The sequence below is a fragment of the Rhopalosiphum maidis genome, chromosome 3 (assembly GCF_003676215.2).
Source record: "Rhopalosiphum maidis isolate BTI-1 chromosome 3, ASM367621v3, whole genome shotgun sequence".
NCBI classification, from domain to species: domain Eukaryota; kingdom Metazoa; phylum Arthropoda; class Insecta; order Hemiptera; family Aphididae; genus Rhopalosiphum; species Rhopalosiphum maidis.
In genome coordinates, this window is record NC_040879.1 from 67,466,584 (window position 1) to 67,478,940 (window position 12,357).

At 25.9% G+C, this 12,357-nt stretch overlaps 1 protein-coding gene across 1 annotated transcript in view; it reads left to right on the forward strand.

Annotated features, from left to right (window-relative positions):
- LOC113558085 overlaps positions 1 to 12,357 on the forward strand; it is a 150,897-nt gene that overhangs the window by 97,764 nt on the left and 40,776 nt on the right. The window contains exon 3 of the mRNA XM_026963601.1: positions 2,104 to 2,175. Coding sequence (XP_026819402.1) covers positions 2,104 to 2,175 — 72 coding nt within the window. The remainder of the gene's footprint in view (positions 1 to 2,103; positions 2,176 to 12,357) is intronic.

Consider the following 12,357-nt stretch of genomic DNA (forward strand, 5'->3'; position numbering starts at 1 on the left):
TTGCGAGATTTAAAAAGATCTCGCAAATAGGAGATGAATTCGATCATATTATATATGTTTTGCAGTGTAATATGTTTATTGTATACAAGTGAGAGACAGTTGAGGGACATCTTGAAAGCTGTTTTTTTTTTTGTTATTCACATATAGTACATTTATATAAATAAAAAGCAATATTTTTCAATTCATACAACTACTTTAAATTGTGAAAAAAAAATATAGATGTTATACATAAAATCATTTGATTACACTTGTTTCATAGTTCTATGTATATAATACATTATATACAACTACAGATGTCATTTTTTTTAACTCAATTATAGGGAAACATGGGACATATTGGGGACATGCAGTAAAATGGAGGCATTTTAATATTTATGTCTTATATGGGTAACAATGATTTAAAAACTGGATATTTAAAACCATTGGTCTTATGATAATATTACGTGGTAAAAATCCCATGTACGTATATAATTTGTCTTATCGGTGATAAATTAAAATCAAAAACCCTTCTCATCAGTTGTTTGTTATAATTAACTGTTATTTTATTATTGAATTTAAGTATAATTTGATACTATTACATTTATTTTTTTATACTCTATACACAAAATGTTCTTAACTTAGTTCTAGTATTATAACAAATTTTAAAACTACTTGTGTGATTTTTATCATTAACAGTCAATAGCTGTAGTTAATTTTCAAAACAGTGTATGATGTGGTAGATTTGGGATCATAGACCATTTTTTTCTAATTTTGAATCCTAAATTCATATTCTGAATCTAATTTTACCTATTTTTGAATTACCTATATTAATATAAGTATATGCATAATATGAATGTAAAAACAAGTTAAACTGTATAAATTTTAAGTTTTTGAGCATTTAATTAGCTTTGTTATTTCATAATGTAATATTATATTAATGTTCCTTGTACAACACGAGGTAATGCAATTAAATTATCGAACTAGTGATTGAAAACATTTTATTGATTATTAATTACATCAGAAAGTTAATCGTCTTCCATGTATTCTCCTTGACGATCTCTACAGCGCTCCATTTGCATTTTTCACAAATCAAAACAGTGTAGGAAATATGCTTCTGTTAGCTTGTTGAAAACCTCCTTCGCTTTGGCTTTAATTGCTTCCACTCTGTCAAATTTTGTCCACTTTAGCTATACTTATAACTTGTCTGATGACAACTTAAATGTGTATTGACCATTGACTGAGTTTTAAGTTTTTTTTTTTTAACAATGATTGTGATTTATTGTTATTTAGTTATGATTTTTTTTATAATGATTATTATATATCTATTCAAATTTTATTCTAAAAATTATAAAAATACATCCTGTTTTACTACCTAATATTATAAATTATAGGTAGGTACATTTTATTTTTATAATATTTCACTTTGATATATATATATATCATTCTTATATATATATAAGAATGACAAGTCGCTTAATAATAATATAAATAATACAAATTTTAACTAGAAAATATGCGTACCTAATTATTCCTATCTGATTCATATACTATTATTTGTAGGCTTATTGCTACATGATAAGGAAATCAGAAAAACTAGAGTAGCAATATCTAAACTCATTATTATTGCAATACTGAAACAAAGTAGATTCCTATTTTTTTAAGATGCTCAAAAAAATATATTTAAAATTTAAAAATTACGCTTATTTAGAATATTTAATGCCTAGTTACTTCTGGTGCAAAGATATGTAAATATGATATTTAGAACCTAATTACTAAAATCAATTTGTTTCTGATTAATATTATTAGTTGTTTTTAAGAAAAAAATTACTGTTGTAAAAATCATGTTTCTATAAATATTAAAAATGTTCATTATAATTTGGATGCATATTATATACTTTTGCCCTTTACTGAATAGGTGCCTATAATTTCATAATTTTTTTTTTGAGCTTAATCATAATTATTACTACTATATTTCTAGTTGGTAAGTAATAACTCAACTATTTTTTTTTTCAATTTCAGAACAAAATATATTGGGTTATTGTCATATTTCTGGACTACAGACTACAGTAGTTCAAATCGATACTAATAATTTATATCAAATAGTACTGTACAGTTTTGTTTTAGGCCACTTGGTCGAGTAACCAATAAAGATGCTTCGGATCTAGAATCGAGTTGGCAGTACAACATAATATTATGGTATGTAAAATAAATAATTACTATTTTTATATTTATTATTATTTTAATTATGTAGGAACCATAATAGCATAACCTACAGTATAATATATTTTAAAAATTGTAAAAATGTATTATACAGATTCTCGAGAACCGCTAACGAATATATTATATTAATATCCAGAATTGCTTGCTTTTTGAACGTTACGCTGTTTTTTTTTTTTTTTTACAAGACGCGCGAATACTGCTTACACATACACACACCACAACGATGATTCGTGAGCGCACAAGCGGAGGAAACATTATACGTATGTTTTAGATAGGTGTATAATAGTATATAGTGTTTTTCCATCTATATGCGACGCACATATTTTACGGAAACTTCAAGAGCAACACGCAACTATATCTTAATTGAAATCTCGGTACATTCCAATGTGTACGTTTAATATAGGTGTATATAATATTATATAAAACATGAAACGCGTCTGCGACGGCGGCAAACGGCGGTTGACAGACTCGTTGACGACAACGCGATACAGTGTTCGGAGACCCACGACCCACGGCCTCGATTTGTCATCACCTAGTCATCTCGGGGTTTCGCTCTCCCCATTCGACACCCCATATTGACCGTTTATCCGCCGACGGCGATGTATAACATTAATCTTGACGCTGACACTCCCTATGTGCGTGCATATATTCTCGTCGAATGCTCGACTACGACGTCGTCGTATATTATTATGTGACACGCTTCCGGCGCGGTGGCGTCGACGATTACGAGACGACACGGTTCTTCCACGGTTCCGCCCTTTGCACAAAGTTATTTTGATTTTTTTTTTTACTATTATTATTATTATTATTTATTTTTTTTATTGTCTGACGGAAGTATGACGAAAACGCCAAAAAGTCGGTATTCTCTTCGGGGGACGCGTGAATGTTATTTTCAAAAACGTTTTCGTATTTTTTTTTCTCGCTACGTTTGAACTCCGCATGTCATCTTATTTATGAGATGAGCCGACTACGTAATTTGACGACATTAATTAACGATACTGTGATGTTATTTTTATATTATTCTGGTCATCATGATTCACGACGATCAATGAATACCAGTGTATCATCACTGCCAAACACACCAACATGAAAATTAAATTTATGTATAATAACGGTAGTAACAATTGTAATATTATATTTGGAGCATTTTTTATTTATTGAATTTCCTGCGACCTTACTTATGTAAATATGATCGAAGGTCTTCATTAAAATATAATGTTTTATACATGTAGCATGTAAGTACACATAGTTATGAAATAAATGATACATTAAATTACGTATACGTAATATGAGATATGCAATTATAAAAATAATTATTATTCACATCAATTACTTTTGCGTGAAACAGCTTTTAAGTATTAAATGATGTATGGGACAGCGTGAATAATATATTTACAAGGAACCATATGCATTTCCTAAGCAATGTTAACAATTTTCATATCACAAAACAAAAAAAAATAAATATATGATTGATAGCTTCCCTCCTTCTGTTTATTAATTGCTATTTGAACAGTGTGCATAAAAACCCACTGAGTCTTAATACATTATACCTCAAAATCCCTTACTTGTCACATAGTGCAATCAATCTTATAATAATCGCGATTATAATTAAATATTTTGCAGGAAATGACAATTGTGAACTATTTATTTATGCGTGTTTGGACTACGAAAGACCGATAAAGGGTCTGATAAACCGACATTTATTATTTGCGACCCTTATTGCGTAAAAGATTATATTTGCATTTTTATTAAAACAGGTTATTATTTTCTTACGATGTTATTCACGGACCAACCAAATATAATTCAACAGTTTTCGTCATTATCGCATAATATGTTGGAAGGGATTTGTTAGAACTTATAAAATGCAGGATAATATTTTGGGATGTCAAAGTTTCAGTTACGGTAATGTGATTTTAACTGACTTTGAACTTGTATCAATTAACTCAAATATGAAACACCATCAAACTTTAACTCCATAATACACATATATAAGTGCTATAATAAATTGAAATGTTTGTGTTACCGTTGACAAGTTTATTTATCTAAATTAACCTTTCAAAAGTTAATATAATGGATAATACAAAACATTAAATGACACATTAAATTACTAGTTTAAAATTTCTTTTTACAAAAAACTTGAATATCAAACAAAATTCGTGGAATTCTGTAAATAAATATATGACCATGGCTTTGAAATTTATGTAGTTCAATAAAACTATATTAATTTAAATAATGATTTCAAGAAAAAGTTTAAAAATTACAATATTTTTTATTAAATGTTAGTGTATAATGTTTAATATTAGGTTTATTGATCCATTTTTAACTGTAGATTTAACCTGGTTTAAGCGTTACATGCTTTACTACAAATTCCTAACCTTAATGGTCAAAGTTCATTAATTTCAAAATATATAGTTATTTTTGCTTTTTTATTGTTAATTTTTAATTTAAATTTCATTTGTGTAAACATTAAAATATTTTTGAGTATTATAATAAACTGAGTGCTAACATTTAGATCGTTTCTATAGTACCATATTACCTTTATTGGTCCAAAGAAAATATTTGGTAAATTGTTCTTAGTATAATATAATATATAGGGAAATATAGACATATATATATATAAATGTGTGTGTGTATATTTTATATATTTTTTTAGCAACGTATTCTTATGAATTATTTCTTACGTACATCATAAATATGCTTAATCAATTTTCTCTTACTGTAAAATAATTCGAAAATCCGTATATATTATTATCAATTGTGATTATTCCCAGTGTAAGAGCAAACAACTGTATGATTAACTCATGATTACAGTTGATAAGGATTATTTATATAATTTAAAATGTAATACCTATGCATTCATGGAATTTGTCATTAACTATAATATGGATCAATATAATATTATAACGCTAAAGAGATACGGGAAACCTATATTTCAACATCCTGTCCAAGTTCCTCTAACTATACAACATCGAATAATTTATTGATATTATTCATAAGAATATCGAAATTATTCAAAGTTATAATTTATTTAAGACTTAACTGTACATAATATAATTTTTAATACATTTTATGATTTAAACTTTCTTATAATAATTATGCTTGTAATTTTAAATTTAATGGCCACAGTTAACAATAAATAAATAAAAATATATTTTTTAATTCATACAATTAATAAAGATTAACACATAGACACATATACATAATAACTAATTTTTTAATCTAAAATTTTGATTAATTTCATAAACCATTATTTTTCATCGATAAATTATTTATACTTGTTTTAGCATTAATAATACATCATCTTAATCCTCAACTTTTAAGTATTGGAAAATTCTATTTAATGATAGTATATTTATATGTATTAATCGATTTTTTTTGAAAAAAAAAACCTTTAATCATTGGTCCATTTTAGAGTCTAATCGTGGCTGTGGTTATCACACAAGTTAATAGTAATTGAATAAAAATTTAAAACTTTTAGCGTAACTACAATATCACAATATTAATAAAATACAAAATATATTTTATTTTAAACATTTTAATAAACGTATCCCTTTTTGATTATGTTTAATATATAACCATAACAAATATACTGATAGATGAGAATAATTTATAATTTTAATAACAGTAATAATATCAGAGGTACTCTATATTTAGTAATTTCGGAGTTACATCTAAAGCTTTTCAATGTTCAATGCTATGATAATAATTATTAGTCTACATATGTTATTTTGATAAATTATATTCATATTATGTATGCATACCGTTAGTTCCTGTGATGTTTTAAAATTGTTGAATAAAAAAATTGTTAGATTATCAGTTAAAAATATCATACTAACTTCTAAAACATATATTTTATCAATTGTATTATTTTAGAATTACCACATTCTTATATATGTTGTTTAATACCTACCTATATTCGTTAATATCCATATATTAATTTTTAAAAAAATGTAGGAAGTAGCTATGTTTTATTATAATATATCAGTGATCAGCGATATAAAGTTACTTACCTATTCTAATTATGAATTTTCTTTTTTTCTCACATTGGTCACCCTTGTAATAAACGTTTAAATATCCTACAATGTCAACAACGTATATTTATTTTTAAACAAAAGAACATTCACAATCTTTGATATTTATATATAATAAGTCAATTCAAAGGTAACAACACGAATAACGCGATGCAAATGGCTGGCCAATGTGGAACCCCTCTGGCTTGGGGATAAATAAATCAATAAAAAAAAAATATATGATGTACATATTGTATAATTTACATAATATTAAGTTTTCAAACCTTAATATTAAAAATAATTTTTAAATTCAAATTTTACATTTTTATTTTACAGTTGTAAAATAGAAATTGTAGCCAAGTATTTTTAATTGCTGTTAAAATAAGTTATGTGTAATTATTTATTTTTACTTGCAAACAATTTTATTATTTAGCAACCATGCTTGTTAATTTGTGTTAATAATTAATATATCAGGTCAATTTCGCAGTTAAATAAAAATAATAATAAGTTTATTAAACTAAATACAAGTTTAATGTAATGAAATTGTGTAAGTACGATAGACTAGTGGAATGTGCTTGAGACTCAGTGGTTATATCTAAATAATAAATTGCTTTAATTCAAATATCCTGCCGTACAGTGTCTCCTATTTCCAGTCTTCTAGACTAAAAGTCTTACAACTTAGTAAACATTTTTATTGTATTTTTTTAATTGCGGTAGCTTTATTTTTTGTAAAATTTTTTAATTTTTATAAATCAAATCTAAGTTTAGTATGTCAACCATTAATTAAAAAAAAAACTAAATGAGAAAAAATATTACTATAACATCATGTTTATGCTTTAAATAATTAAGTAAGATGTTTTACTACAATTTATTTAAAATATTTGTATTTAACATTAAAATAATAAGTTTGGTGACGAAATGCATTAGTCCTTAAATTGTTAATATATCTTAAACAATTTAGCATGTCTAAAAAAGCCTTTACAGTATTTGAATTACAACAAATAAACAATTTCGGTTTCATCAACAACTGGTTTTGCGTAAAAATGACTGCCCCCCCCCCCAAAAAAAAATATATTTTGAAAAAAGTGAAAGGGAATTTACCCTCTACAAATTCCCTCTATTTACCCTTTTGTCCCTCTACAAAAAAAAATTATCAACTACATCTAATTTACTATCATAAACCACCTTTAAAGTTGATAACCAAGATATATTTTTTTCCTTTTATAAAACGAGTATATAAACACAAATAATATAATAAAATTACTCATATTATTATTATTGTAAAACTGTTAGTACATTAATCGCTCCATTTAGAATTTAAAACATTACTAAGTTTTTCTTTATTGTTTATATAAACTGTGTATAAGCATAGTATGCAATAATAACACATTATGTTGTTGTATTATTACTATTTGCGAATTAAAATATATTTTAATATCAAACTCTTCTTATAAAATAATCATATTTTAATTGACTTACATTTTATTATATTCATAAAGGTAAATACAATATACTATATAATATATTCAAGATTTATTCAGTATTTAGATTATATTTTGTTTTTTAATAATATATGAATATTAAACTTTATTTTCTATACATATGAATTGATTTTATTTTGGTATTTTATACATTTTAACTTTTAAAAGCTAATAATATAAAAAATTGAAACACAAATATTAATTTGTTTCATAACAATAAATACGAAATATTAAATATTAATATAATATAAACAACTTATGAATTGTTGAGTATAAAAAGTAAGATTTCATAATGTTATTGATACATTGTAGTTATACTTGAAATGCAACCATGATCAATATATTATAAAGATGTTAAGCACTTATCGATTTAACCTAACTTTATTGGTCATACGAATTATCCCGATAAGAGGATACATTTTTATTTATTGTAATAGCATAAAATTAAATATGTACACTAATTTATTTATAGTTAAATATTTTAAATGTATAATACAATTAAACTTGAACTTGCATAAATATATATTTATAACTAATAAGCTTAAGCGCAGTCTGAACCGGATTTAGAACAAATATCGCTGTAGATCTCCATTAATAGGTCACCTCAGATTTTGACTGATTTGTTGCAAACCTCCCTCCTTAAGACGCTAACCCAAAAAGAGAAGTAAATTATATGGTTTTGTTCAAAATTTTACTGACCTAGGTCCTAGGCGCTGGCCTCACAAGCCTAGGACAAAATCCAGTACTGGGCGCAGAAATATTTCATAATACGGACATCTACAGCAGAAAATTTAACGCATATTTTAAAAATGTTATTAAAACTATATTGGAATTTAGCTGCTATCTATAAATAAAAAAATGCACTTAAAAATTTTTGGGTTAGTAGAATATATAATACATGTAGAATCAACTAAGATTATATTCTATTAAAAAATGTTCAATGATTTCATAGAATCCTGGTTTTAATAGTATTTTGAAAAAAATCTTTTAAGTTATAAACGTTATTATACAACTATAAGATACGCTTAATCACATTTAATAAGTAATCGCATATAATAGGTGATAACACCAATTACGAAACAATTACATTATAAAAAGAAAACTAAATAAAAATCACTGATATTTGAAAATATTAGAAGTAAAATTTTCCATTTTCTTTTTGAGTCTCCGGTAAGACTTGACATTGAATAAAGTATCATGTTTTGTTTCTTTTAAGTCGATAGAACATAATGATAATTTATTATTTTAAAATTAAAAGCAATAATATTAATAATTAAATAAAAAATTATTGTTAGAGGTCTTAGTGTTATTTTATTGTATTTATGTGATTTAAAAACATTTTTAACTTATAAATTGCTCATAAAAATACAATATCGTTAATATTAACCTTTTGTTCATATCAGAAATTCACCTATAATTCAAAATAGCATGCACGTATGCGGTAGGTATGCTGTTTGATATTATTTCATTTAAATTGTTTCGGGGTTTCGCGTAGGTATTTTAATACATTAGTAAGTTATAATGGGTTTTCCAATCTCCATATCTGCACACGCGTATATACTTATATATTATAGTTATGTCGTTCGTATCCACTGGAATCGCGTAAGCATTTGTTAATCGTGCCCGACATCGTTTTCATCCAGAAGTTCGATTTGCACCAAGAACGCTTAATGAAAATGCACTGGAACGTAAATGCAAACCGAACGCTGGTAACATTATAAGTCAGTCGGACCGGAAGAGGAGCCCGCCGAGAATCCTATATAGGTTCGATATTATTATTATTGGTATTTATTATTATTATATTTATACATTTTTTTTTTATATTATATTATATATATATATATATATATATAATGTCTCCTATATTCCTCCTGCAGAAATATTGGTTCAATAAGCAATGCCAAATAACATTTGACGCAAAAAAAAGCTATTACATTATGTGGCCGGTTAGCCGTTTGTCTCCGCGGTGGGTAAGTGAAAAAAGCCTTGGGCATTCTCCTCACAATGTCCCGCGGTAGCTTTGTCTCGCTTGTATTCTTAGCTCATCTCATCCGTTGTAGCAAATCTTTGACAAACCCCAACGACTGGTTTTTGTTTACCGTATATAAATTCCACGGGGATTTTTTTTCCTTTTTCAATTTTACGGTCGTTTGCAATAGTACTGCCATGCTTACACAGACATTAAATATACGTTTATGCGCAGTAGTATTTAATACTATAGCCACGAAGTGCCTCCACCTCATGTATCGATTTCCCTAACCCTCAGAATTATTCATCTTTGTTTATTTATAATATTTTCTATAAACTCTTAAAAGTGCTTTTTTTATGAATCATAAATGAAATGTATTTAAACGGTTTATTGTAAAACTAGAATCACTCGCTGTACATGTGCAGCGGTTTCTACAACATATAACTTGACGAAATTAACTGTTTTAACGATCCAAGAGGAATTTTAAAACGTTTAAATAGTTAATAGTAACAACTACCATAGTAATATTATAATTAGAACCTGACGCGTATATCTGCCTAGTTACCCTACATACCTACCTACCTACTGAATATCACATCACAAAAAGCCCTCGTCGCTCCGTATCTTTCTATATAGGTACACTTTTACATAATTTATCGTTTGATGGCAGAAAGCTAAAACAGTTAAACACGTTTTACTTAATTAACACTTGGGTTAGTTTTCTAATAAATTTGCAAAACCTTTAAAAATTAAATAGATTTTGAAAGGCAGCCTGTTGTGTAATGTTTATTAAGGTAGTGTTATTGAAGTCCTCCAAAAATAAAGATGTAGGAAATCAAATACAAGAGTCAATTTATACATAATATATATATATATGATTATTCGTGATCTAAGTTTCATTCAAACATCATTAAACAAATGGCATTGTAACTTCCTACATTATATTTCATCGATAGATAATTTACTTGAATTCGTTGTAAATATCTTATTAACATAAAGTAAAGAAATATAATATTATGCTCCGTAAACAAACACAGGATTTTTTATCTTCTCATATAAACTTAATTATCTTAATACGAAAATATACTGAATGTGGTATAATATGTACATCATGTACATAGATTCTATTATAATATATTATTATTTTATAATGATGAATATTACTATTTAACTGATTGACTCAATATTTAACACTTTTCATCGCTTACATCAAAGTAAAACGAGAATATTATTTCCACGTCGATTATGTTATTATGTCAATATCTCATTTGACTATCTATTCCCAACCCAATATTAATATTTACACAGTGTCATGTTAATTCTTTAAAGTTTTCTAATTATCCTTCTGAGCTTGTACGGTAAGCATAAATCATGCAAAGAATACGCGAGGAGAACAAAACTCCTATAGATATAATAATTACTGTAAGTACCAATGTGAGAATGTATCGTCTATATTACAAAATGACGATATACTCCAAATTAAACAAAAATCATATACAAATCGGCAAGTCGGTATCTGTAATCATAAATAATATAGTATAATACTCGAAAACAGCATTACTAAAAGCAATAGAATTAATAATATATATAAAATTATAAAACAGTTAAGGTGAAATATTCAAATGTTAGCTAGCATTATAAAAAGTACAATAAAAATTTCTCTCAGCAGTCCAAAACTTTTATATGATATGAAATACCGATGTACCTAGACACGATTATATGGACACTAATGATATAGTCATTAAATTATAGTCAAATGCTCAAATGGATCCATTATTAAAAAAGGTAAATACATAAAAATCAAACACATTAGATAATACATTATATTTAATATACTAATATAGTACCTAATTATTATAATATTATTTCATACAATATTATATATTATATAATACTGACATGCTATTTTAAAATTAATATATTTCACTTTGTCAATGTGTATTAAATAATAATATTCCTACGATATAAATGATAAAAATGTTCAAGTTCCTATGAATAATATTTTTTTAAATTAAAACGAAATAACTAAAATCTGTTTTTCGTTTAAATATCCAATTTTATAGGTATATTTTGAATTTAAAATATCTATAAAAAAAATTCTATATTAATAACTTTTATATTATTTTGATTTTGATAGATTTTTTAATCAGTCTTATTGTACGTACATTAATTTTAAATTTCTATATTTTGCACAATAAGAACTACTATTTTGAAAATTATAACATTACCTATGTCAAATAATTGTAAATATGAATATTTAATGACATTTTCAGTTTACCTTGGCAGAAAATTAATAGTTATGAACCGATGTTATAGTTAGTAAGAACTTACTTCATATTAGTGAAGGAAGAGACCTTTGCTATAGGCGAAAATTTTGTTGAATTTTTAGGGGCAAAAATAATCTAAAATAAAGTGATTCACAGGATAATATTTCTAACAAAATTATTTGTTCTTGTGTGGAGAAGTACTATTACAATTTCTTTATCAGACTCGACTCGAAAAGGTACGAATCTTCAGACCCGGTGCTGGTGGTCCTTAAATTTGAATTGATCTTAATATCAGAAACTATTTTCAAAGTTTAATCTTATAGTTTTATAAAGGTTGTGATAGACACAAAAAAAAACACGCATTATAGCTAAACCGAGGCTGTGCAGAATCATAAATAAATATATAGGTTCAAATAAAATACGAAATAAGT